Below are 26,976 nucleotides of genomic sequence, written 5' to 3'. Positions count from 1 at the left end.
GCGGTTGTCATACTGACTGTTGGGCCGGTAGAAGGTGGGTACGCAGTTGCAGAGGGTGAACGCGAGCCGCATGCGGCACTGGCTGGTGCACGCGCTGTACGTGTATATGGAGTCCGTCTCGAGCTTGATCTCGTCGGCGAAGACGCAGCGGCGCTGGCGGATGGACAACTGGCGCGCGTCCTCTGTGGTGTACGTCTCCTTGGCAGAGAACGCTATCATGCTGATCTTCTGCGTCCACTCGTGCTGAGGGCTCACGTCCAGTACCGGGATCTCGTCGTTGCTGTGGATGTACAGCTGTGGGACAGACCACCATACTACACAATCCTGGTTAAACTCAAATTTTCTCTCTGCACACAGCTACGCTAGTACATTCAATACATCTATAAACGAGATATTGTTACTACACTAACATTTCAAACCTTCAAATGTGTGTGAAATCTTATGGGACTTAACTGCTAAGGTCATCAGTCCCTAAGCTTACACACTACTTAACCTAAATTATTCTAAGGACAAACAAACACACCCATGCCCGAGGGAGGACTCGAACCTCCGTCGGGACCAGCCGCACAGTCCCTTACTGCAGCGCATAAGACTGCTCGGCTAATCCCGGGCTGCACTAACATTTATCAAAACTGCATCATCAAGAAGGCGAGACACGACCGAATCGGACTTCATTCCACATGATAGGTACCGTGCGATTACACAAATCATGGGGATTACAGAACTGTACACGATCACTGACTTCGACAGTCCGATTTGGTGCGAGAGGCCGACACTTCGCAAATTGAGTCCCTAAACGTTAGACGAGGAATGTAAAGTGCCCTGGGTGTGTCCCTAATATTACTAGGGAATCAAACTTCCAGTGACCTCTATGCAAGCCCACAAAGTATCAACAGTGGGTGCTAGAGCGTCTTGAGCAACAAGTTGTCGATCAGCCAAATCTCAGACATTGTGAAGTCCCCATCAATCTACTATAGGATTAGTTTTTTGTTTAGGATTGTTCGGCCTGAGGAGGCTGATAAGATTCTTCTTCAGATGCAAGATGACGCTCATGTCGTTAACAGAAATATTTTTTACGTGAATGATGATGAATACTTGCCCACAGACAGCGAGGAGGAGGAAAGCAATGAAGTAATGAAAGAGGAAGATCATAGTCATAATGTAATAGTTAGTAATGATAACACTATGAAATATTATTTCATCGGAAAAAAGGGAATGATTTGGTAGAAAGAGCCTCCAACTAAGTGCCAAATTCCATCTCATAATTTGGGATAAACCAGGTTCAAAAGCGGCACCCGCTAGTTCAATAAAATAGGCCTACACCTCTTAATTACTCCAGAAATAATATCCGTCGTGGTAAGGGAACCTAACAGAGAGGCTAGGCGTGTGTACAGTGGAATGAAGATTGTCCTAATAGTATACATAAGGTGTGGAAGTAACTAGCAGGGGAAGAATTAGAGGTCTATATTGGTTTGCTTATATCTTCTGGAGCCAACAGTCAGGGAGGGAGGACTTAAGTGAACAGCGGAACGAGGAATAAGATAAGGATTTCATACGTTTTCTTAGAGTTGACAATAAGGAAACAAGGGCAGCTCATAGGATTCATGATAAACTGGTTGCATTTAGAGAAATTTGAGAAACTTCCACATAAAGTCCAGGTTTTGACGTAACTGTTGACGAACATCTTTTTACGTTTAGAGGGAAATGTCCATTTCGACACAATATGAAAAGCAAGTCTGCTAAATATGGTAGGCTCGCGATTCTAGAAATTCATTTTCATCTAATGGACAGATTTACCTGAGAAAAATTGGTTCAAATGGCTCTGAGCACTATGGGACTTAACTTCTGAGGTCATCAGTCCCCTAGAACTTAAAACTAATTAAACCCTAACTAACGTAAGGACATCACACACATCCATGCCCGAGGCAGGATTCGAACCTGCGACCGTAGCGGTCGCGCGGTTCCAGACTGTAGCGCTTAGAACCGCTCGGCCACTCCGGCCGGCTTACCTGAGAAAACAACCCGGCCTACAGAGAGAAGTAAATCAGGCTTCCAGAGTCATGAAACATCTAATTGCAAAATAGTTCTACAAAGGCCGCAAATATTGTAACTGAAAATTTTTTTGGTAGCATCTCTTACTGAGGAAACTGCTGGCGGTGAGAACTGAAATTCCTAAGGAGATGCGGCCAAAAGTAAATTCATCTGTTTTTAGATTTCCTTATTCCATATCACTAGCATCACATATACCAAAGAAATCATCAGCAACACCAAGCTGAAATAGCGGTGCTAATCTGGTCGTTACCGTCGTGAAACGGTACGAAATTGTAATAATGGAGACATGGCTCACCTTCACTATTTCTCCTTCATCAACGCTGATTGCAAAGTCAAGGGCCCATTTTTCATCTGTTTCTCTGATAGTCTCAAGTTCAAAACTGCCTCTGCAAAGAGGAACAAATAATATGAAGCATATAGATTATGAGTAGATTTCTTAAAATACATTACTGATAAAAAAGGTACAGTGAATTTTAAAGATAGAATAATAGAGCGTAACGATATGCAGAATATATGTAGCATCATATGTGTTATTTGTGTCTTAGACTACTTCTTTCGAAGTAATTCAAATCAGAGGAAAAATTGTGGTTAGATTTTCTTTCTCATAACGAATACGAGCATCTTTCATTATTCCTTGATCAGTCTGTGGAGATTAGAATGACAGTTCCTTTTGTATCTTTATAAGCTTATACTTACGGACTGTGGTATGATATGAAGAAGACTGATGACGAATTGGGGTGCAGGGGGGACGCTGTGCAGAGCCAGGCAAACAGTGGTAATTTTCTAGATTGTTTCACTGCGGCTCCCCACTGTGAAACAGTGCTGAGGCTCCGGCCTCATCCAGTAACACTGACCCCAGCAGCAGCACATGACACAACCGCCTCTGGCAGTGACGACTCTAGTCCTGGCGGCTTCGGCAACTACGGCTGCAAGTTCGGTGGCACGACTCTAGCTGCCGGCGCTGTCCAGTAGGTGACTTGACGGCAGTGAGCCACTGCCCAGCGTTGATGGCAAGCAAATTGCATCTCAGACCCTGCTGGCTCGATGTGAGGGTGGCCTTAACTCCAGTGGTCTCAGAACGGACTGCCCTGTCACAGAACCGAACTGTGGTCCACGAACAGCGTTCCGGATGGTGCCCCAAGCGACACAGCCCGGTGGTAGTAGAGATACGATACTAACACGAGAGCCCTTAGTACAAAATGGCTGCTCTTGCTTGGGCTTTGTTGTGTCTTGTGGCATGCGTTCTAGACACTGCAGAAACTGCCGGTGTGGAAAGGCTTCTGCCTTTCTTCGCTTACTGACTGCTATATCAGCTGTTTCCACACATGTACTGTAGAAAAGTTGTGGAATGTTTTCAAAGAGATAGTATCGACAGCAATTGAGGGATATATACCACATAAATTAATAAGTGATGGTACTGATCCCCCATGGTACACAAAACGAGTCAGATCGTTGTTGCAGAAGCACCGAAAAAAGCATGCCAAATTTAAAAGAACGCAAAATCCCCAAGATCGGCAAAGTTTTACAGAAGTTCGAAATATGACGCGTACTTCAATGCGAGACGCTTTTAATAATTTCCACAACGGAATTCTCACAGAAAACCCAAAGAGATTCTGGTCATACATAAAGCACACCAGTGGCAAGACGCAATCAATACCTTCACTGCACGATAACAACGGTGAAGTCACTGATGACAGTGCCACTAAAGCAGAGTTATTAAACACGGTTTCCCGAAACTCCTTTACCAAAAAAGACGAAGAACATATTCCTGAATTCCAATGAAGAACAACTGCCAAGATGAGAAACATAGAAGTAGATATCCTCGGAGTAACGAATCAGCTTAAATCACTTAATGAAAGCAAGGCCTCCGGTCCACATTGTATACCAGTCAGGTTCCTCTCAGAGTATGCTGATAAAATAGCTCCATATTTAGTAATTATATACAACCACTCGCTCCCAGAAAGATCCGCACCTAAAGACTGGAAAATTGCTCAAGTCACACCAATACCCAAAAAGGGAAGTAGGAGTAATCCGCTGAATTACAGGCCTATATCAATAACGTCGATTTGCAGTAGGGTTTTGGGACATATACTGTATTCGAACTTTATGAAGTACCTCGAAGAAAACGATTTATTGACACACAGTCAGCAGGGTTTCAGAAAATATCGTTCTTGTGAAACACAACTAGCTCTTTATACTCATGAAGTGCTATCGACAGGGGATGTCAAATTGATTGATTTTTAGATTTCCAGAAGGCTTTCGACACTGTTCCTCACAAGCATCTTCTAACCAAACTGCATGCCTACGGAGTATCGCCTCAGTTGTGCGACTGGATTCGTGATTTCCTGTCGGAAAGGGCACAGTTCGTAGTAATAGACGGAAAGTCATCGAGTAAAACAGAAGTAATATCCGGCGTTCCCCAAGGAAGTGTTATAGGCCCTCTATTGTTCCTGATCTATATTAACGACATAGGAGACAATCTGAGTAGCCGTCTAAGTTTGTTTGCAGATGATGCTGTCATTTACCGTCTTGTAACGTCATTAGATAATCAAAACGACTTGCAAAATGATTTAGATTAGATATCTGTATGGTGCGAAAAGTGGCAATTGACCCTGAATAAGGAAAAGTGTGAAGTTATTAACATGAGTACTAAAAGAAATCAGCTACATTTTGATTAGGCGATAAGTCACACAAATGTGAAGGCTGTAAATTCAACTAAATACTTAGGAATTACAATTACAAATAACCTAAATTGGAACGATCACATAGATAATATTGTGGGTAGAGCAAACCAAAGACTGCCATTCATTGGCAGAACACTTAGAAGGTGCAACAGGTCTACTAAAGAGACTGCTTACACCACTTTTGTCCGCCCTATTCTGGAGTATTGCTGTGCGGTGTGGGATCCGCATCAGGTGGGACTGACGGATGACATCGAAAAAGTACAAAGAAGGGCAGCTCGTTTTGTATTATCTCGAAATAGTGGAGATAGTGTCATAGATGTGATACGTGAATTGGAGTGGCAGTCATTAAAACAAAGGCGTTTTTAGTTGCGACGGAATCTTCTCATGAAATTTCAATCACCAGTTTTCTCCTCTGATTGCGAAAACATTCTGTTGGCACCCACCTACATAGGAAGAAATGATCATCACGATAAAATAAGAGAAATCAGGGCTCGCACAGAAAAATTTAAGTGCTCGTTTTTCCCGCGTGCCGTTCGAGAGTGGAACGGTAGAGAGACAGCTTGAAGGTGGTTCATTGAACCCTCTGCCAGGCACTTCATTGTGAATAGCAGAGTAATCACGTAGATGAAGATGTAGATGTACTGCTGCAGTGCATGGTGCGTGCTGGCACTTTTAGCCAAGCGCCTTTGCTGAAGAAGAACAGACAGTGACTTAGGCCGAATGATAAGGATATAAAAGCTTGGTCCTGAGGTATGTCAATAGTTGAATTTGTGGTGTAAACGCCATAATAGCACCATTTCTTACTTGTAATAAATTCATCTATGTGCACCAGTGCACCAGTTAAGCATAATCAAGAAATGAGAGTACATTTGATGGACAATAAATCACGAGCTGTCATCTTGCATCGGAAGTGAAGCTTGCCGTGCAGCCAGGAGAGCACATTTGGTTCTCACGCTGGCACAGCTGACGCTGGCTACCGAGCAGCGCGAGAGATATATTTGCTTAATGCAGCGTGCAATACGTTACACATACTCTCTATAAATCTGAAGAAGTACTATTAAATATTAATTGATCTTTTTCATACTTAGTGTACCAAATTTTATGGCTAACACAACCATACTACTAAAATTTCAAATCAATAACTTCAGTACTTTCGGAGATACACATATTTGCCTAAAACACGTAATAACCGTGGTGGCATTGTGAAACGGAGTTAGGGACTGTAATATATTCATCTATAGTATCAATTGAAACTATAAGTTGATATAATCCTATTTTCTGGAAGTTTCTTCAGTTTAATGACTACAGATTTTTGACATAATTAAAAGTAGTTTTGGAAGTTACACTCCTGGAAATTGAAATAAGAACACCGTGAATTCATTGTCCCAGGAAGGGGAAACTTTATTGACACATTCCTGGGGTCAGATACATCACATGATCACACTGACAGAACCACAGGCACATAGACACAGGCAACAGAGCATGCACAATGTCGGCACTAGTACAGTGTATATCCACCTTTCGCAGCAATGCAGGCTGCTATTCTCCCATGGAGACGATCGTAGAGATGCTGGATGTAGTCCTGTGGAACGGCTTGCCATGCCATTTCCACCTGGCGCCTCAGTTGGACCAGCGTTCGTGCTGGACGTGCAGACCACGTGAGACGACGCTTCATCCAGTCCCAAACATGCTCAATGGGGGACAGATCCGGAGATCTTGCTGGCCAGGGTAGTTGACTTACACCTTCTAGAGCACGTTGGGTGGCACGGGATACATGCGGACGTGCATTGTCCTGTTGGAACAGCAAGTTCCCTTGCCGGTCTAGGAATGGTAGAACGATGGGTTCGATGATGGTTTGGATGTACCGTGCACTATTCAGTGTCCCCTCGACGATCACCAGTGGTGTACGGCCAGTGTAGGAGATCGCTCCCCACACCATGATGCCGGGTGTTGGCCCTGTGTGCCTCGGTCGTATCCAGTCCTGATTGTGGCGCTCACCTGCACGGCGCCAAACACGCAAAAGACCATCATTGGCACCAAGGCAGAAGCGACTCTCATCGCTGAAGATGACACGTCTCCATTCGTCCCTCCATTCACGCCTGTCGCGACACCACTAGAGGCGGGCTGCACGATGTTGGGGCGTGAGCGGAAGACGGCCTAACGGTGTGCGGGACCGTAGCCCAGCTTCATGGAGACGGTTGCGAATGGTCCTCGCTGATACCCCAGGAGCAACAGTGTCCCTAATTTGCTGGGAAGTGGCGGTGCGGTCCCCTACGGCACTGCGTAGGATCCTACGGTCTTGGCGTGCATCCGTGCGTCGCTGCGGTCCGGTCCCAGGTCGACGGGCACGTGCACCTTCCGCCGACCACTGGCGACAACATCGATGTACTGTGGAGACCTCACGCCCCACGTGTTGAGCAATTCGGCGGTACGTCCACCCGGCCTCCCGCATGCCCACTATACGCCCTCACTCAAAGTCCGTCAACTGCACATACGGTTCACGTCCACGCTGTCGCGGCATGCTACCAGTGTTAAAGACTGCGATGGAGCTCCGTATGCCACGGCAAACTGGCTGACACTGACGGCGGCGGTGCACAAATGCTGCGCAGCTAGCGCCATTCGACGGCCAACACCGCGGTTCCTGGTGTGTCCGCTGTGCCGTGCGTGTGATCATTGCTTGTACAGCCCTCTCGCAGTGTCCGGAGCAAGTATGGTGGGTCTGACACACCGGTGTCAATGTGTTCTTTTTTCCATTTCCAGGAGTGTATTATTTCGTCGTGTTTTGGTTGTATGAGTGTTTTGGAGAGACTGAGAGAGTGGATGGAGGACATATGTAAAGTGAGAATGTGATATTACATTAAAACTATGTAAATGTAGGCATGAGAATGCTGCTGTGCAGTAGGGGCATTGTGACGTATGTCCGAGTGAGCTCGATTTTGAAGAGACAGCCAGAAGGGGAGTTCAGTATTAAATTTATTAGTAACTTCTTTTGTGGAAAAGAATCGTATTTTGTTTTCATTATACTTTATTTAGTTTCATAATTACGAGATTTATAGTTTAAATTACTTGTGGTGATCTGATTGGCTGAAATAAGAAATACCGCGAGTGTAGAAGTGCTCGAGATGATCTGATTGACTGCTTAACATACTAGCCAATAGGAATTCATATCTTCTCGCCTTAAAACTATGAGTCGAGAGAGTCGCTCGGAAGCCGTCTTGTGGTAAACACCTATGTTACACAGCGTTGATAAAATTTGTACGAAAATGAAGAAATTATCGAGTCTGAGCGGTTCTCGTGCCCTTGCCGAAAAGCGACTATAGTATTGTGTATTTTGGGGAAGTTTGAGCATTATGAGTGGTGTATTTTATGAGATATTTGAGTGTGAACCGTTCATGTCGTATATAAACTCCGCGTAAACTCGTACAGCTTACAAGACATGGCGAGCACTTCCTTACAAGAAGCCTGAACGACTGAACGTGTTAATTCGCAAGTAGTCGTGGGTCAGTGGCTATTTAGGACGTTTAAAATATCGGGTCTTACTAAATATCTTCTGGCTGCTTTTGGGTGTTACAAAAACAGTCAGTAACATTGCGTAATTGATCTCGGGATGCGAGATACGGACTCGGTAGCCAGTTTATTTGTTTTAAAGACAATAAACCAACTAAAAGGAACTTTTTGCCTTTTTTTCGAATTACTCATGCAAGAATTGCATCAAACCAGTCTCAGGACTGAAGACCACAACAACAACAACATGCAAGAATCCCGAAAATTCGAAAGTTTAACTAACTTTTAGATAGACGGAGTTATTGAGCCTTTTGCGTGGTAGGTATTTAGTCGAATTTTCATCAAAGCTGCTTTTGTCGGCTAAACCAGTATCTACCATCGCAGAGTGAATGGGCGAACAACCTGAAACCTATCCAGGTAGATGGACAGATTGTTTAATTAATAGCGAGAGTGCAACCCGCTCTGCCTCATTTGGTGCATTTAGCGGCCTGGAAAAGTAAAGTTCAGTGTCGAACGAACTTTAAAAGCAGTGGTGTAAAACCCGTGACAGAAAGACCCACGCATGTGCAGATAAACTTTTGAACTGAAGCGATAGAGGAAGGGCTTAAACAAAGTGTAGATACTGTGAACAATACTAGCGGAGGGACAGGACACAGCAAGCAGAGGACAGCGAAATACAGGAACGCCGACGGAAGCAGCTGGCAGCAGCGTCCGTAGCACATCGGCAACAGGAGCAGTTGGCAGCCGTGGACGGTGCTGTGGGGTCCCAGGAATTGGACCGGAGCTTGCAGCCTTTGGCGGACGGATCCGCAGTAGCTTCATGCCGTGCTCACAACGTGGTGAAAAAGGTAAGAAGTGTTTTGCTTCGTTTGGTTCGTGAGTGTGGAAAGAAACTTGCCAACATGGAGAAAAGGGATGTGCCGGTAATAAGTGAAAGGAAGAAGGTTATAGATTTTGATTATTCAGTACTTGCAAATGATAATATGAGAGGAAATTTTAGTTTTAATGTGTGTAAAATTAATGACCGTGGTTATCCAAAATCAGTATCTGATACTTAAGGGTCAATTAATGGACCAGACATAGTGGAAGCTGATGTTAAGTTCGCACCAGATTTTGTGAAGGAAATAATAAGGGAGTCAAGTTCTGAAGTTGAGGAAAAAAATATATAAGTACTCCTACTCAAAAAATAAGAATGGGACAAACACCTGGTCCTAATGTTAAATTAGTACCATTTACAGTCACTGAAGCGAAAGTAGAGACAGCAGTGGAGGCTGGTGAGTAGAAATGTAGCATTGCAATCATGTTCCTAAAGGTTATGATACAAATGGGAGGTATTAGCATTACTATGAATGGGGTGAATGGTAAAATAAGTGGACTGGGTATGGATATGAGTAATAGGAATACAAAAATAAATGAACTTAGGCCTGATGTGGTTAATAAAATAAGTGGATTAGTTTCTGAAATTAATCAGGGGTTTATAATACAGTCAGAAGAGTTTAAAAATAAACTGAAAAATTTTAAAGAGGAAATTCAGAGGGAAATCGATCACAGAATTTTAGGTTTAAATGATACTGTAAAAAATGAGATACCACAGCTTAACGAAAGCGTGAAGGGAAAATTTGCCACGCGAAACAAGAATGTAAGAATAATACTGGAACAGTAATAGGTGAACTAACTACCCATATAAAGCAATCTGCTGAAGGTAGTAAACAGCTAGTCCTGACTTGACTAAAGTACAGGCCAAAGTAGATCATACTGAAAAACAGTGTAATGAGAATTATAAAATTCTGGGTAATAAAATTAAGGAAGAAAGTGACAAATGTAAACTGTTTGGAGGGCAAGTGTGAGCAAATAACTGCTTTAGAAACTAACTTGCCAGAATTTAGTACAGCAGTAAATGGTTACCTACAAGAGCATAACAGTAGTGGTCATGTAATAATAAATAGTGTTGCAGAACCATCTGAAATTGCCTATGTTAACCACAGACAGTTTTTGAGATTTGGTCCCAGTAAGAGCGTGCATCCCAAAGAGTTCTGGAGGGATTTTGAGGCTGTGTTGCCTAGGACATGAAATGACAAACAGAAAATAGGATTTGTGGTATGTAATCTTATGGGAGAAGCTCGTGTTTGGGCAAATTTAGCTGTAGACAAGTATGGCAATGTGGAAAGCTTTAAACAGACTTCTTTGAGGAATACTGGGAAAAAAGAAAACGGATGGAAGTATTAAACAGCTTTTGGTCAGGTGAAAAGTTTAACCCATAGAAAGACACTATGAAGAGGTTTGTGCAGACGTGGGCAACTATATTGTCTTATATGACTACCAAATTAGGAGTAGAACAAATTATAATGGGGCGAGAAAACAAATTGCTTTTATACCTGCGAAATAAACTAATTTCTGCACCCAGAGAGAACATTAACAAGTTCGTTGGTTACTTGTAAAGGGTAGAGAATCTTTTGAAAGAAGAGGAAAATAATAATAGTGATTAGAGGGCTCCTACTAGGCAAAATGAAGTGCAGGTAAACAGAATAGGTGTACAGAGGGCTAACAATCACAGATGAAGGTCCAGCGGCCGAGGGGTTTTACTGGTATTAGAAATTACGACAGGAACAGGAATGACACATATCTGAATCTGCAATCAGCTGAGAGAGCAGAACAGCATTACAGACAGTCGAATGTTCAAAATGTTCAAATGTGTGTGAAATCTTATGGGACTTAACTGCTAAGGTCATCAGTCCCTAAGCTTACACACTACTTAACCTAAATTATCCGAAGGACAAACACACACACCCATGCCCGAGGGAGGACTCGAACATCCACCGGGATCAACAGCCGAATGAACGGAACGCTACCGCTAATGGCAGAGTAGACGACGAGGAAAACTAATAGCATCTGTAAGGGTGCTAGCGTTGCAGACTGCCAAAAGTAGGTTAAACCGCTAGCAAAGCCCTTTGTAAGGTAGCAACCAACACAACAACACAGTGGTACAGGTACTATAAATATAACGGAGCAAAGAGAGGAAGTGAGAATATTTACTTATCAGGAAAACGTGGCAGAATTTTGTGAAAAGTTTGGATGAAAATCGCAAATCTAGGAACCAGGTTAGCAAGGAACAGGAGTTATCTGATAAAATTGTGAAGCAGAATCATAGTGTAACTGAGTACTGCAATACTATAGATTATCCTGTAGGGAACGTGGAAGAAAGCACTGTATATGGGAAAAGTGTAGCGGAGGAAGAAGATATACCGACAGATGAAATTTTAAGTAGAATAGAGGAGCTTCTGCCTGATAGTGAAGGAACAGTTTCAGATGTCGAAGAAGGTGGAGTAGAAGAAAGCTCATCGAATAGTGATGCAGCTACAGAAATAGATGACGCTGGTGGTTGTTTTGAAAGTTCTGACAACACAGAAGGAAGTCTCGCAGAATCTGAGCAGATGAGGGAAGGTGAATTTTTGGAGAAATGTTTTGACCTGTCACTAGTAGACAGATTAATTAAAGCTGCCACAATTATAGAAGAAGAAGACCCCATAAGAAAGTGTGTTATTTCCGCAGAAGGTATAGAATTCGTCAGACGCGGGATTTATTGGAAGAACGAGATTCGGAAACTGTTGAAGAATCATCAGAACAACCGATAATAGAAGTTGCAGGTTTTATGAAAACTTCCCTTGCTTACTTGATGGTGGTTCAGATGTATGTGAAGTGTCAAAACATTTTGTAGATATTATTTCCAATCGGAAAGAAATAGTTGTTATGCCCGCCTCCAGAATAAACATTGTAGTAACCTCAGGTAAAAGTAAGAAAGTACTAACTCACGAGGTCATATTACCTATAAAGATTCAGGGTGAGCAATTGTACCAGAACTTTCTGATAATTTTCTGGTTAAGTCTGGAGATGTTGGTAGGGGCAGATTTTTTGCAAAAATACAAAGTGAAGGGCGATTTCGGGAATTACGAGGCTATCTATAATTATCGTAGATGGAAAGCACTTGACAGTGCCATTTACAGGAAGAAAGCGATATCCGGCAGGTGAACAATTGATGTACCTATCCGTTGCTGCAGGAAACAAGAGGATATCGTAGGTTACAATGAATGTGGAGAGTGGTAGGAAGGTTTGAAGAACATTCTTGACACTTCGAGCGAATGATTTGCTCACCCAGATCGCCAGACATGAATCCCATCGAACATTTATGAGACGTAATCGAGAGGTGAATTCGTGCATAAAATCCTGCACCGGCGTCACTTCCGCAATTATGGACGGCTGTAGAGGCAGAGGGCTCAGTATTCCTGCAGGGGACTTCCAACGACTTGTTGAATCCGTGCTACGTCGAGTTGCTGCACTAAGGCGGGCAAAACGAGGTCCACCACGATATTAGGAGGTATCCACGAGTGTTGTCACCTCAGCGGATACAACAGCATCGTCCACGATGAGCCTCAACAGATTTACCAACACTATCCTCTAGAGTCTAGACTATTTATGTGAACTGTACGCAGTAACGGCTTTATGACACTCGCTTTATAACGCTCTCTTGAGATACAAACGAAACCACGTCTACGTCTGTTAATTTCGTCCCAGTAATAACGACTTTGCCTGGATGAAAGTCCTGAACCTAATCAGAAATTTGATCCGACATACAGTAAGCTCGTATTTTGGTCACTAAACGACAGTTTGAGACTGTGTTGAATGCCTTCTAAAAAGCGAGGAATGCATCAATCAGACGACTTTTTCTACCGCACTCTGGATCACAATAACGAACAGTGCAAGTTGTGTCTCGCATCACCGGCCGAAGTGGCCGAGCGGTTCTAGGCTCTACATTCTGGAGCCGTGCGACCGCTACGGTCGCAGGTTCAAATCGTACCCCGGGCATGGATGTGTGTGATGTCGTTAGGTTAGTTAGGTTTAAGTAGTTCTAAGTTCTAGGGGACTGATGACCTCAGAAGTTAAGTCCCATAGTCCTCAGACCCAACTAAACCATTTTTTTATACTCGATGTTAACATATTTCTCTTTGCCATTGCCAGTCGACATTTTATATCCCCTCTACTTCGACCATCATCAGTTATTTTGCTCCCCAAATAGCAAAATTCCTTTACTACTTTAAGTGTCTCATTTCATAATCTAATTCCCTCAGCATCACCCGACTTAATTCGACTACATTCCATTATCCTCGTTTTGTTTTTGTTGATGTTCATCTTATATCCTCCTTTCAAGACACTGTCCATTCAGTTCAACTGCTCTTCCACGTCCTTTGCTGTCTCTGACAGAATTACAATGTCATCGGCGAACCTCAAAGTTTTTATTTCTTCTCCATGGATTTTAATACCTACTCCAAATTTTTCTTTCGTTTCCTTTACTGCTCGCTCAATATACAGATTGAATAACATCGGGGAGAGGCTACAACCCTGTTTCACTCACATCCCAACCACTGCTTCCCTTTCATGCCACTCGACTCTTATAACTGCCATCTGGTTTCTGTACAAATTGTAAATAGCCTTTCGCTCCCTGTATTTTACCCCTGCCACCTTTAGAATTTAAAAGAGAGTATTCCAGTCAACATTGTCAAAAGCTTTCTCTAAGTCTACAAATGCTAGAAACGTAGGTTTGCCTTTCCTTAATCTTGCTTCTAAGATAAGTCGTAGGGTCAGTATTGCCTCACATGTTCCAACATTTCTACGGAATCAAACTGATCTTCCCCGAGGTCGGCTACTACCAGTTTTTCCATTCGTCTGTAAATAATTCGCGTTAGTATTTTGCAGCTGTGACTTATTAAATTGATAGTTCGGTAATTTTAACATCTGTCAACACCTGCTTTCTTTGGGATTGGAATTATTATATTCTTCTTGAAGTCTGAGGGTGTTTCGCCTGTCTCGTACATCTTGCTCACCAGATGGTAGAGTTTTGTCAGGACTGGCTCTCCCAAGGCCGTCAGTATTTCTAATGGACTGTTGTCTACTCCCGGGGCCTTGTTTCGACTCAGGTCTTTCAGTGCTCTGTCAAACTCTTTACGCAGTATCGTATCTCCCATTTCATCTTCATCTGCATCCTCTCCCATTTCCATAATATTGTCCTCAAGTACATCGCCCTTGTATGGACCCTCTATATACTCCTTCTACCTTTCTGCTTTCCCTTCTTTGCTTAGAACTGGGTTTCCACCTGAGCTCTTGATATTATTACAAGTGGCTCTCTTTTATCCAAAGGTCTCTTTAATTTTCCTGTTGGCAGTATCTATCTTACCCCTAGTGAGAGAAGCCTCTACATCCTTACATTTGTCCTCTAGCCATCCATGCTTAGCCATTTTGCACTTCTTGTCGATCTCACTTTTGAGACGTTTGTATTCCTTTATGCCTGCTTCATTTACTGCATTTTTATATTTTCTCCTTTCATCAATTAAATTCAATATTTCTTCTGTTACCCAAGGATTTCTACTATCCCTCGACTTTTTACCTACTTGATCCTCTGCTGCCTTCACTACTTCATCCCTCAGAGTTACCCATTCTTCTTATATTGTATTTCTTTCCCCCATTCCTGTCAATTGTTCCCTCATGCTCTCTCTGAAACTCTGTAGAACCTCTGGTTTAGTCATTTTATCCAGGTCCCATCTCCTTAAATTCCCACCTTTTTGCAGTTTCTGCAGTTTTAATCTACAGTTCTTAACCAATGATTGTGGTCAGAGTCCACATCTGCCCCTGGAAATGTCTTACAATTTAAAACCTGGGTCCTAAATCTCTGTCTTACCATTATATAATCTATCTGGTACCTTTTAGTATCTCCAGGATTCTTCCATGTATACAACTTTCTTTTATGATTCTTGAACCAAGTGTTAGCTATGATTAATTTATGCTCTGTGCAAAATTCTACCAGACGGCTTCCTCTTTCATTTCTTAGCCCCAATCCATATTCACCTACTATGTTTTTTCTCTCCCTTTTCCTACTCTCGAATTACAGTCACCCATGACTATTAAATTTTCGTCTCCCTTCACTACCTGAATAATTTCTTTTATCTCATCATACATTTCATCAATTTCTTCATCATCTGCAGAGCTAGTTGGCATATAAACTTGTACTACTGTAGAAGGCATGGGCTTCGTGTCTATCTGGCCACAATAATGCGTTCACTGTGCTGTTTGTAGTAGCTTACCCGCACTCCTATTTTTTAATCCATTATTAAACCTACTCCAGCATTATCCCTATTTGATTTTGTATTTATAACCCTGTATTCACCTGACCAAAAGTCTTGTTCCTCCTGCTGCCGAACTTCACTACTTTCCACTGTATCTGAGTTTAACCTATCCATTTCTCTTTTTAAATTTTCTAACCTACCTGCCCGATAAGGGATCTGACATTCCACGCTCCGATCCGTAGAACGCCAGTTTTCTTTGTCCTGAAAACGACGTCCTCTTGAGTAGTCCCCGCCCGGAGATCCGAATGGGGGATTATTTTACCTCCGGAATATTTTACTCAAGATGACGCCATCATCATTTAACCATACAGTAAAGCTGCCTGCCCTCGGAAAAATTACGGCTGTAGTTTCCCCTTGCTTTCAGCCGTTCGCAGTACCAGCACAGCAAGGCCGTTTTGGTTAGTGTTACAAGGCCAGATCAGTCAATCATCCAGACTGTTGCCCCTGCAACTACTGAAAAGGCTGCTGCCCCTCTTCAGGAACCACTCGTTTATCTGGCCTCTCAACAGATACCCCTCCGTTGTGGTTGCACCTACGGTACGGCTATCTGTATCGCTAAGGTACGCAAGCCTCCCCACCAACGGCAAGGTCCATGGTTCATGGACGGGAACAGGTCATACGAACTGAAAAATCGCTGATGTCATGCGCACCGAGTTGGAGGTAAAATGCGTCGCAGTTACGTTCCATGTGTAAGCAAACACCACGAAACGCCATACATAGATACCCTCATACGCCAAGCAACGCAGAGTTCAAGAGTTCGGCAGAGTTCGAGAGTTTCAGCGAAAGACAGCAACCTCGGATGGAGGAGGCTACAGCAAATACTAGTTGTATGTAAGTGAGCAGTCACACTCAATTTTGTGCACTAAGAAGGACTTGCAAATGGTTGCCTTTACCTACCTCAGGGCTGGGGTTATTTGTTTCCATCGTACATTTGTTTACATGCAGCCTTGTCTTTATGTCCTTTCCATAACGACGAGTACTAGAACCTAAAGGTTTGATTAAAGTAACAAAATGTGGCACTTTCATGGTTCGTGGTCTGTAGTTCCATACATTGCTGTATAGACCTGAATCTTAACAAAAATATAAGCTGGGATTACTATTTGTTCTAATATCTGATTAGAGAATCTAGTAAGCCTCAAATAAGTGTTTATGAACCAGTGACTGTGCTCTTCTTTATATTCACTGCAAACGCGTTAAGAAGCAATAAAAGGCAAATTAGTAAGCCAACACAGAGTTTCACTTCTATCATGGCCACATTTATCTCCTTACCTTAACATCCAAGTCATTCTGTACTGTTTCCAATCGCAGATACCTCAAAAGTCTTAGCTTTATCACGTAGCTGTTTCACTCGTGTACACAGCCGCTCACATACCAAGAAACGAATGACCAAAAATCTCGCTTCACCTCTGATCTGAGTGCGAGCTATTAAGTATGTCATGTCCCACGTCGGGTTACGACATATAAAACTGGTGCCCCTTGTAGGGTTCGCGATACGAAGTGCTAATATTCGTTTTTGTACATACACGATGACTGCCAATAACGGTTCGTACTCTCCTCTTAATTCTTGGAAAATTGCTATCAACTGCATCATCAGTTCATTAAACACTGTCTTTAAGGTTTGTCGCTGCAATCATTAGCCTGTTTAATTTCGAAATTGAGACACTTGTTTCTTAATTTTCTCCATAATGATTCACATAGCATCAGTGTACCTCTACAGACTCTCTTCTGTGTTATTAAAGTCGGTTATCGCGGAGAAGGGGGAAAACGTATGGCAGAAGAAAAATAAATAGTTACAAAATGTAGCAATAGATGGCGCTGTAAGCATCGTAATTTATGGTGGCCGGCTACAAATGACAAATGAATCATACAACAATGCCTAAGGTGTACGTTTGACGTTAAACAAACTGTACTACTCATCGTGCATGGGTGTACAGGTGTGATACTGTTAGTTACGTAAGACCATCCACCATGGCAACTTCACATCACATCGGATGGGAAAAAATCGGTTTTTAATTGTTCTGAGGCCAAAAACAGCATAAAAAGCATCAATCACATCGGTTCTTAGTTGTCCTGAGACCAAAAACCGCATAAAAAGCTTCAATCACATCGGTTTTTAATTGTCCTGAGGTCAAAAACCGCATAAAAAGCGTAAATCAAAATCAAATCGTATTATTAATTTGGCGCAAGACATGTTCAATATGCTGCCCACCGTTTTCTGCAACAAGTTGAAATCGAGAAACAGCATGTTCCACAACTGATCGAAGTGTTTCTGGGGTCACGTTCAGAATGTGTTGCGCAATGCGTGCCTTTAATGCAACGAAGTCTACAATCGGAACACTGAACACAACATTTTTCAGATAGCCCCACAGCCAGAAGTCACGCGGATTAAGATCGGGTGATCGGGACGGCCAGGCGGTAGAGAAATGGCGGCTGATGATTCTAGCATTTCTGAAATGGTGCTTCAGCAGCTGCTTAACTGGATTTGCAATGTGCAGAGGTGCGCCATCTTGCATAAAAATGATCCCATCCACACATCCACGTTGTTGGAGAGCTGGAATGACGTGTTGCGCAAAAGACACTCATAGTGACGGTACAGGTAGCAGGACCGAAACCACCTGTCTCTTCGAAAAAATATGGCCCTATGATGAATGATGCCGTAAGCCCGCACCACGCAGTGGCCTTTTCAGGATGAAGTGTGGATTTTCCGTTGCCCATATTCGACAATTCTGTGTATTGACATAACCGGTCAGATGGAAGTGGGCTTCGTCTGTCCACAAAATCTTCCATGGCCAATCATTGTCCACTTCCATGTGAGCAAGAAATTCCAAAGCAAAGGTACTCTTGCTGGCAGGTCAACAGGAAGCAACTCGTGTACATGGGTAATTTTGAATGGATGGCAGAAAAGGGTATGTCCAATGTTCGGGCAATTCTCCGTGCACTACATGTTTGCACACCACCACTCGTCTCCTCCTGCATAACTATGGCCACTGCTTCCACTGACGTCGAATCATTTCGTTTCCTCCCTCTACCAGGTTGCGCACCAAAAGAACCCGTCTTTTCGAATTCCCGAATCATTTTCTCCAGACCCACGGCAGTCATCGGACCAAGGCCTCTTTTCTAACCCTTCAGTGCCGGACGTTCTGCAGAGCGACGTGTGCACAGTAATCATTGTTGTAATACGGCTCTACAAGCAGAGCGCGATCGTGCGTTGAGACAGTCATGGCCAACTTCGCAGACGCGAAAGAAGGAAAAGCCGTGTACCCGACTTGTTTATACCAACTTCAATGGGTCGTGCGCGTGGCAGGTGTTTCATTTACGCGTTATGACACGTACAGCGCCATCTATCGATCAGTTTTCACGCTATTTTTTTTTCTTCTGCCATGCGTTTTCCCCCTTCTCTGATAATATCCCGTTGTAATTTGACGTCATTCTGACCAGTGGTGCTATATCTAGTACAGCGTTTGGAAAGTTTAACTTTAATTATGGTCACCCTGTATATCTAAAACATCAGAATGTTGTTTATAAGAAAGACCTGTATTATGCACTATCAATTGTCACCGATAGACTGTGTCATTGGAATCAATAAGTGGGAGTAGTGTACTATGAATTTGTTGAGCACTTGTGCAATAACACTATAAATACTGACCAAGTGGAGCAGTACATCAGGGCCTGTATTCCTCTTGTACCAAAGAGTGTAAGTATTGAGTCTGTAACTATTACATCAGTAGAGGCTGAATTTACTGAATGAATGCCCACGTGTGTAATTGCACCTATAGGCTTGAACACGATTCAGGCTGAATGCAAAGCGTATAGAAAACAATTAACTGGACCTGACTCTAAAGCTGAATAATTGTGTGTAAAACAATAAAAATTTGTATAAAGTTGTTCTTATTTACTTTTACCCTACAATAATTTTAATTGTGAAAGCATCTAATAATAATAATAGTAACAACACAGATCCGGAATAAAATCTCATGGTTTATTATGAGAAACAAAACATTTTTTTAAAAAGAGATTGCATAAGTACACAATGATTTTATTTTTTACGTTGCAGCTACTGATCAACTATACAATGCTTTTACAGCAGCAGAGATGCGTTAAATCAGTAACAATACTTTTCTTTTTAAACAGGAGATTTTATAAATGCAGAATGAATTTATTTATATGACAGCAAGTAATCGAGTAGCAGAGATTCAGCATGTTAAGATGATTTCTTTAATTATTTACCATATTTACAGTGTATAGCGAGTAGCAGCAGCAGGTGAAGAACAGCACACACACACACACACACACACACACAAACACACACACACACACACACACTAACTCACTTGAGCGAATCCACACAGATGAATCATTTGTTGTCATGACGTGACGTATCGACTTTCAGTTGCAGTGCAGTGTTCCTCATGGTCCCATGACCGAATGACTACTTTCTGCTTCATATGAGCAGAATCATCATCAGAAAAATCAGATCCCATACACTCCTTATAGTCTTCTATCATGTTCGCTCCTGAGGTTGCTTGACCTAAATCCTTACCCCGTCCCTGGGTGGCACCTACATCTACATGGTATGCATACATCTTCGATATGAGCCCTACAGACTCCACAATATACGAGCCATTCGCCTTGTGCTTCATCAGGCCGATAACCTTTTTCTTCTGGGGTGTTATGTTATAAGGATTATCGGTCGTAAATCCAGACATGTCGAGTTCCTTGGGATTACATCTAATTATTTCATATAGATCGCAGCCCTTCACCCAACAGAGGAAACTTTCTGTATGCATACAAAGATAACTTGACATCAGTGAGTTTTGGTGTGGCAAACATGTGATGGAATCTGTACATGAGAAGTTTGGAGAGACCAAGGACACATATATCGATGCAGACAGGCTTCGTGAACTCAACTGAAACCTTAGGCTTCTCCACAGCGACTTGTCCTTTATTGAAGATTGTGGCCTGCTTAAAATTTGGCCTTGTGACGTAATCTTTTGCATCATAACGCCCATCCCAGGGGTACAAAAAAGAATATTGCAACTGTTTCTAACATTCTCCATGATTTTGCCTAAAACTGAATTATTCATTAGTTTATCAAAATCTTTTTCATTGCAAAAGCCTTCTCTTTAGCGTTTAAATCAATATGCTCCTTCAACCAGGGATGCTGCTCGAAGGAGATGCCGCAGATGATTCTAAGAAGTCACATCCCCAACTTGAGACATCGCTAGAGGTTTTCATAGTGTAGAATATATCTCTACTTATTTCCCAGCGTTGTCATTAGCTTTGGGACGGAATCATTTGGAACACACACAGGACACAATGGCAGGTCACTGTGCATGTCATGCAAATCGGCTGAATATTCCAGGTGTGCCTCCAGAACATATACCCAACTAACGTCAGCAGCGGCAACGAGGATATTCTCCTTCAGTCTCATGATTTCCTCTTTGGACAACCACCCGAAACTTCCACATGTCAGAGTGGCGTATGACCTGTTCGTTGAGACTGTTCACATCCAAGTAACGTATGTAACTCAGATCATCAGATGACCTGTACTCCCACTTACTCAGTCACGGGTTATTCACCTTGGAATACCTGTGGCCGCACTGGCAAAGTCCCCTGCGAATCCCACGTTCGAAAGAAAGGAACATTTCAACATCAGTCAACATTTCAAGATTGACACGTGTCTTTTTTAACACTGCATCCCACTAAAGTCTTGGCGCGGTGTTTTAGAAGGCAGGATCCAGAATGTATGTGCCCAGACATACACTACAGAATTACTCAAAACTGTCTGCAAGCAAGCGCACTTCTGCCTCCATGTGCAATTTAGCATAAACTTCTAAATCAGAGACGTTGAACTCCTGCCAAACGTTAACCGCATGGCAGTGCCAATGAGTTTGCTGGTGAATGCGGTTATATCAGGTAATGTGGTTTCACGGAGTCTTTCCATCGAATTCAGGTATTCGTATGACCCCATCTTCGTTATTAGGTGAAACTTTCGATCATTGGGAAATGCATATCGACTGATATGCATATCTGTTGACGCATCGTCTCACCAAGTTTCTGAAGAGGCGCCTATATAAATCAGAGTGAAACCAGGAAGCCGAGCAATAGTCTTGGCGTCATTCGCTTGGAGAATGAAGGGTATTTTTCTACATTGTCAGGTATGAAACTCACCTTATCATACTCCAACCCAAAAGTGCTCAAGTGCTCAACTGCTCAGCAAGAAAGTAAACATCACACTCACTCAAATTATGGGAGAAGGCGCGTATGTGTCATGGTGCTTTGTACTTCAGGTTGCATGTGTTTCAAGCTACAAAGCGGAAATTCCCCGTTAGATGACAGTGGTCTCTATATGGAATTTCAATTTTCCTGTCCAAAGGCAGGTTACAAACATGACATTTAACCGCCTGCTTGTAGAAGGCATCGTTCTCCTGCAGCTGCTCATTAGCATGTTCTTGCTATATAGGTCATCAACATCCCTCGCAAGCTTTTTGAGCTCAGAGAGAAGCCTTCTCACAGGATTATCCCTGATACATATGACCCAAATTTGTGGCCTGATGCGCTTCCGCATACGGTACATGTTCTGTGAAAGTGGTTTGCTAGGCGTTGGGACCTCCTTGACAATGCACCACAGGAAATAGCAAACACTCAAAGTCAGTGTACACAACAAAGGTACATCCGTCCTGGTAATGGCCCTTCCTAAACTCTAAGAATTTTTATTCTCAGTTGGCATTACCACACATACCAGTTCCTGGCTCAAGCATTCAAGCAGATGTCTTTCTAAATACTCACGCTTAGTAAAAGAGTTGAGACATATGCGACAAAAGTGCCTTGTCTGTGGTTTCATAAGGGTGGTTAGCACACTGGACTCGCATTCGGGAGGACGACGGTTCAATTCCGTCTCCGGCCATCCTGATTTAGGTTTTCTGTGATTTCCCTAAATCGTTTCAGGCAAATGCCGGGATGGTTCCTTTGAAAGGGCACGGCCGATTTCCTTCCCAGTCCTTCCCTAACCCGAGCTTGCGCTCCGTCTCTAATGACCTCGTTGTCGACGGGACGTTAAACACTAACCACCACCACCACCACTTTCATAAGGTGTCGCCAGCACACCCGTTGGCACACAGGTTGTGAGAAGATCGACAGTAGGCGCTGGAGCAAGTGCGGCTATTAGGACGGAGGTCAAAGACAGACTTGCAAGCAACGCGCCACAACGCTCTTTCGACCACAAGTATTTAGATCGCCGCCGCGGACCGGAATCGCCCAGTCAGTCGCAGTCTCAGTCAGAGAGTCAGAGTCTCAGTCCCTGTTCTAGTTGGTGTCTGTCAGTTCACATCACTGGCTACAAGAGTTTAGTATTTATAGTGGGATTTGTACTCCACCAGCAGTGAGGCTAATGCGGACTATTACAGAAGAGCTTGTACCACAACACATGAAAGCTTAAACATAAGTAGCTTCTTGTTCTTGTAAATAAAGAACCCTGTTAATACACGTGTGCAGTTGTGTTGTAGAAAGAGGATACTGGCCACCAAATAATGTCCTCTCCCTTGCTTCCCCTGCTACAAGGCTCTACAGTGGCAATGACGACACCAAAGTGGCGACGAGGGTAATTCAGAACAGATCAAAGTTAATCAGCTTGGCCAATGATTTTGGTTACTTCTCTTGTGTTTTAGCTTGTAGGGGTGATCATTTTGCGAATCTGTTGTTGTTTGTTCGTGCGTGCATTCCAGGAGGCGAGCCACACAGCTAATCAAATTTCTCTTTTCAGAGGCTTTGCTAGCTTTTTGGTATAACGTATTTGTGTGAACCATGGTTACCCTGCCCCCTCTACCCACTGCCACGCGCCTCAGGCCCAGACGATGGATCTAACACAAGCTTTTCAGTTTCAGAACCAACAAACTGCTGCCTTGCTGACGACGATACAACAACTACTGGCTGCACAAGCGGCGTCGGCCGCAGATCCACAACAACGAGCGCGTACACAGTCGCGCGGTCAGCCACATAGACATGTAAACAGGTTGGTTGGTTGGGGGAAGGAGACCAGACAGCGTGGTCATCGGTATCATCGGATTAGGAAAGGATTGGGAAGGAAGTCGGCCGTGCCCTTTCAGAGGAACCATCCCGGCATTTGCCTGGAGTGATTTAGGGAAATCACGGAAAACCTAAATCAGGATGGCCGGACGCGGGATTGAACCGTCGTCCTCCCGAATGCGAGTCCAGTGTCTAACCACTGCGCCACCCCGCTCGGTACATGTAAACAGATCTACAAATTTGCCCTAGATGTTTTGCTCGCCATAAAAGACACGATTGCCCGTCACGTAACGCAACGTGTTACACGTGCGCGAAAAAGTTCATGTCCAAGCAGTTTGTTTGCAACGGCACAAAAACGCCAATTTTGCCCGTTCCCAGAAAAAACAGGCTTGTGCATATGCAGTCAACGCTGTGTTTTCAAAACCTACAACAGGTTCTGACAAAAGTAAGATTAAGGTTGTGCCTCACTCTCGCCCTAGTGCTACGCAACGACGTTCTAACAAAATGTCACATTACGAATTGCTGGCCATCGTGTGAACTTCCAGTTAGACACAGGTGCCTCAGTAACTTTGCTTAATCGTGCCACGTACGAACAGTCAGGCTCACCACGCCTTTCTAAATCTAGCAGGCACCGCACTGCTTACAATGGACAAGAAATTCCAGTGCTTGCACAGTGTAATTTGCCTGTCACTTACAAATCGCACACCAAGACAGTGAATTTTACTGTGCTGAAATCCAGAGGTTTAGATGCCTTTAATTTGTTTGGCCTTAGCATCCAAGACAATGTACTTTCAGCTTTTGCACGAAAAGACAGCGTCGCTAGCTCGCATAAAGAATTTCCTGGAGTATTTTCAGACGGAATGGGAAAAGCTAATAACTTTGCAGCGCATGTTACACTGAAAGACAATGCACAGCCTAAGTTTTTCTGGTTTCTGGGCCCGCCCCGTTCCAATTGCTTTAAGAGACAAAGTAGCCAATGAACTGGAAGAATCACACAGATCCATGCCCGAGGCAGGATTCGAACCTGCGACCGTAGCGGTCGCTCGGTTCCAGACTGAAGCGCCTAGAACTGCCCGGCCACACCGGCCGGCTCTTAAATCGTGGAATGAGTAAAAGTAGTAGATGGTATTCCGTTTTTTCAACATACGCAAGCCAGTGAGTTCCATATCTTCCCACGACGTCTAAATTAACGATCCCACATTCTTTAGATTCCACATTGCATCGGTAATGCATTCCGCATAAACACGCTGCGAAACTCGAGATTTTGAGTTTTCTGTCGAATTTAAGCAGATCTGTGTTTGTAATCGGTCTGTCCGGTAGTATCGCTATGGATTTTTGTTCCTTCTACCCATGCCGTTTCCCGTATGGTTTTAAATATATGACTTTAAAGATAGCGATGGCCTCCTCGCCCATATTCTGCCTTTGAGCGTATTTTAATTGCTTCTCAGCGTTTCGGGCATTTTTACTACTTGAATTATGGCAGCAGTTCCCCCAGCTAACGAACCAATGGCTGACAGCCTTGCAAATCCAGGGATTAGAAACGGAATTATTCCGCCATATATCTTCGGTACTGGCAGGACGCTAGGAAAAATGCCTTTTCCTTCCCCTTTTCTGCCTCAAAGCACCTTTCGCCACTGTCAGCGCTGATTGATGCTATTTTTGAAGATAATTCCAGCACCCAGTTTAAGATTGGCACGCACTGCCTTAACAACCACGAATGCAACAATGCATCACCTGATACCAGTATCCTTTCGTCGATGTATCTGTCTAGCCTTATCAGCTAATATTTGGTCTACAATGCGACGATCTTTATGTGTAGCGTAAGCAATGTCGTGCTCTTTCAGTGTGTTGTTTAGTAAATCAATTCCCTTGTTACCAAGGTCTCGGTACTCTCTCAATTTCGTTCCAGGTCCACAAAAACTGAATCCTGGCATATGGAGTTGGAATGGTAGATTCTCGAGAATGCAGCCATAACTCTGTTGATACGTTCCCTAGCACTCATGTCACGTTACCGGGTGTTTTGAGGTTTGCGTTTCCTATTATACAGAAAACTGCTAGCATTCACCCAACTGTTCTGCTTTAATGAGAAGCCAAGTCATTTCACCAGTGCCCTGTTCCCCCCATGTCTTATGACACGCTCTACAAGGAACACGTTCGGTTCAGAAATTTCCTGTAATTCCTTTGTGTAGAGGTTCCCTGTGATTTCTTAACTGTCACTGTCTTTTAAGATGTACATTTATCAGCCAGAACATTATGGCCACCGACATACTATCGATATAAACCCGTTCAGGCGATGGCAGCGTTACCTGACTAGTCAGACGCACACAAGTTGCATGTAGTATCAATGAGCGTGCTGTATGTGTATAAAATGGGGAAGGAGCGCGATCTGTCTGATTTTGACTGAGGGGAGATTGTGATGGCCCAGAGCCTCAGCACGAGCATTTCCGAAACTGCACGACTAGCCAGCTGTTCGAGGAGTGCTGTGGTGAGTTCATTCAACATGTGGAGAAACCAACGTGAAATCATGTTCAGACGTCTTGAGCAGTGAGATAACAGGGTTTCCAATATACTTTGATATCAAACTGATATGCAAATTAATTAAATTGTGATAGATCAAAGTCCTTAAGCTGTTGCGGTGGCCGTGCGGTTCTGGCGCTGCAGTCCGGTACCGCGGGACTGCTACAGTCGCAGGTTCGAATCCTGCCTCGGGCATGGGTGTGTGTGACGTCCTTAGGTTAGTTAGGTTTAAGTAGTTCTAAGTTCTAGGGGACTTATGACCTAAGATGTTGAGTCCCATAGTGCTCAGAGCCATTTGGACCATTTGGACCTTAACCTGTTGTTCTGCTAAGTGGTTTATGACCCCCTGCGAATAATCTGTCCTTCTGAGATCCATTTCCCTTCCCTTCCCTTCCCTTTCCTCTCCTTCCCTTCCCTTCCCTTCCCCACCCTGATCCTCACCAATCCCCTCCCTTCCCCACCCCTCCCCACCCCTCCTCTCCCCTCCCAACACCTCCCCTCCACTCCCCTCTGCACCCCTCCCTTCTTCTCCCCTCTCCTCCCTACATCTCCGCTCAACTCCGCTCCTCTCCTCTCCCCTCCCCTCCTCCCAACCCCTCGTTTCCACGGCCCTACACTCCCTTCCCCTCTACTCCCCCCTCCCCCTCCCTTCCCCACTCCTCGCCTCCGCTCCCCTCCCCTCCCCTGACTTGTTTTCTAATTCATGCATCTGCTGTCCTGTCCCTTTTAAGTCCTACGAGTGACGTATGTGTGTAAGAGCAAGGAAGTGCAATTCTCTGTCTGTATTTCTGTTTCAGGTGGGACCTCCTTCAAAAATATGTTAACATGGGGTAGCATGTCGAGGAGGACTCAGTTCATGTTGTCTATCGGATATGTAGTATAGTTTGCTCACCGTACCCCATACACTTTCCTAAGAGTATCAGTTTACCCAATTCTTCCACAGTCTATTGGTTCGTGACTACCACAAAACACTGTTAATCTTTCCTCTTTAGGCGCTATGTAGATCCATTCATTCGATTACA

At 43.7% G+C, this 26,976-nt stretch overlaps 1 protein-coding gene across 1 annotated transcript in view; it reads right to left on the bottom strand.

The window, feature by feature from the left end:
* LOC126183814 (sodium channel protein Nach-like) overlaps nt 1-26,976 on the bottom strand; it is a 139,185-nt gene that overhangs the window by 45,781 nt on the left and 66,428 nt on the right. The window contains exons 6-7 of the mRNA XM_049926064.1: nt 2,348-2,438; nt 18-294 (exon numbers count right to left, since the gene is read on the bottom strand). Of these exons, the coding sequence (XP_049782021.1) occupies nt 18-294; nt 2,348-2,438 (368 nt within the window). The remainder of the gene's footprint in view (nt 1-17; nt 295-2,347; nt 2,439-26,976) is intronic.

Source organism: Schistocerca cancellata, chromosome 4 (genome assembly GCF_023864275.1).
Source record: "Schistocerca cancellata isolate TAMUIC-IGC-003103 chromosome 4, iqSchCanc2.1, whole genome shotgun sequence".
Taxonomy (NCBI): domain Eukaryota; kingdom Metazoa; phylum Arthropoda; class Insecta; order Orthoptera; family Acrididae; genus Schistocerca; species Schistocerca cancellata.
This window is presented reverse-complemented; position numbering and strand designations above follow the sequence as displayed.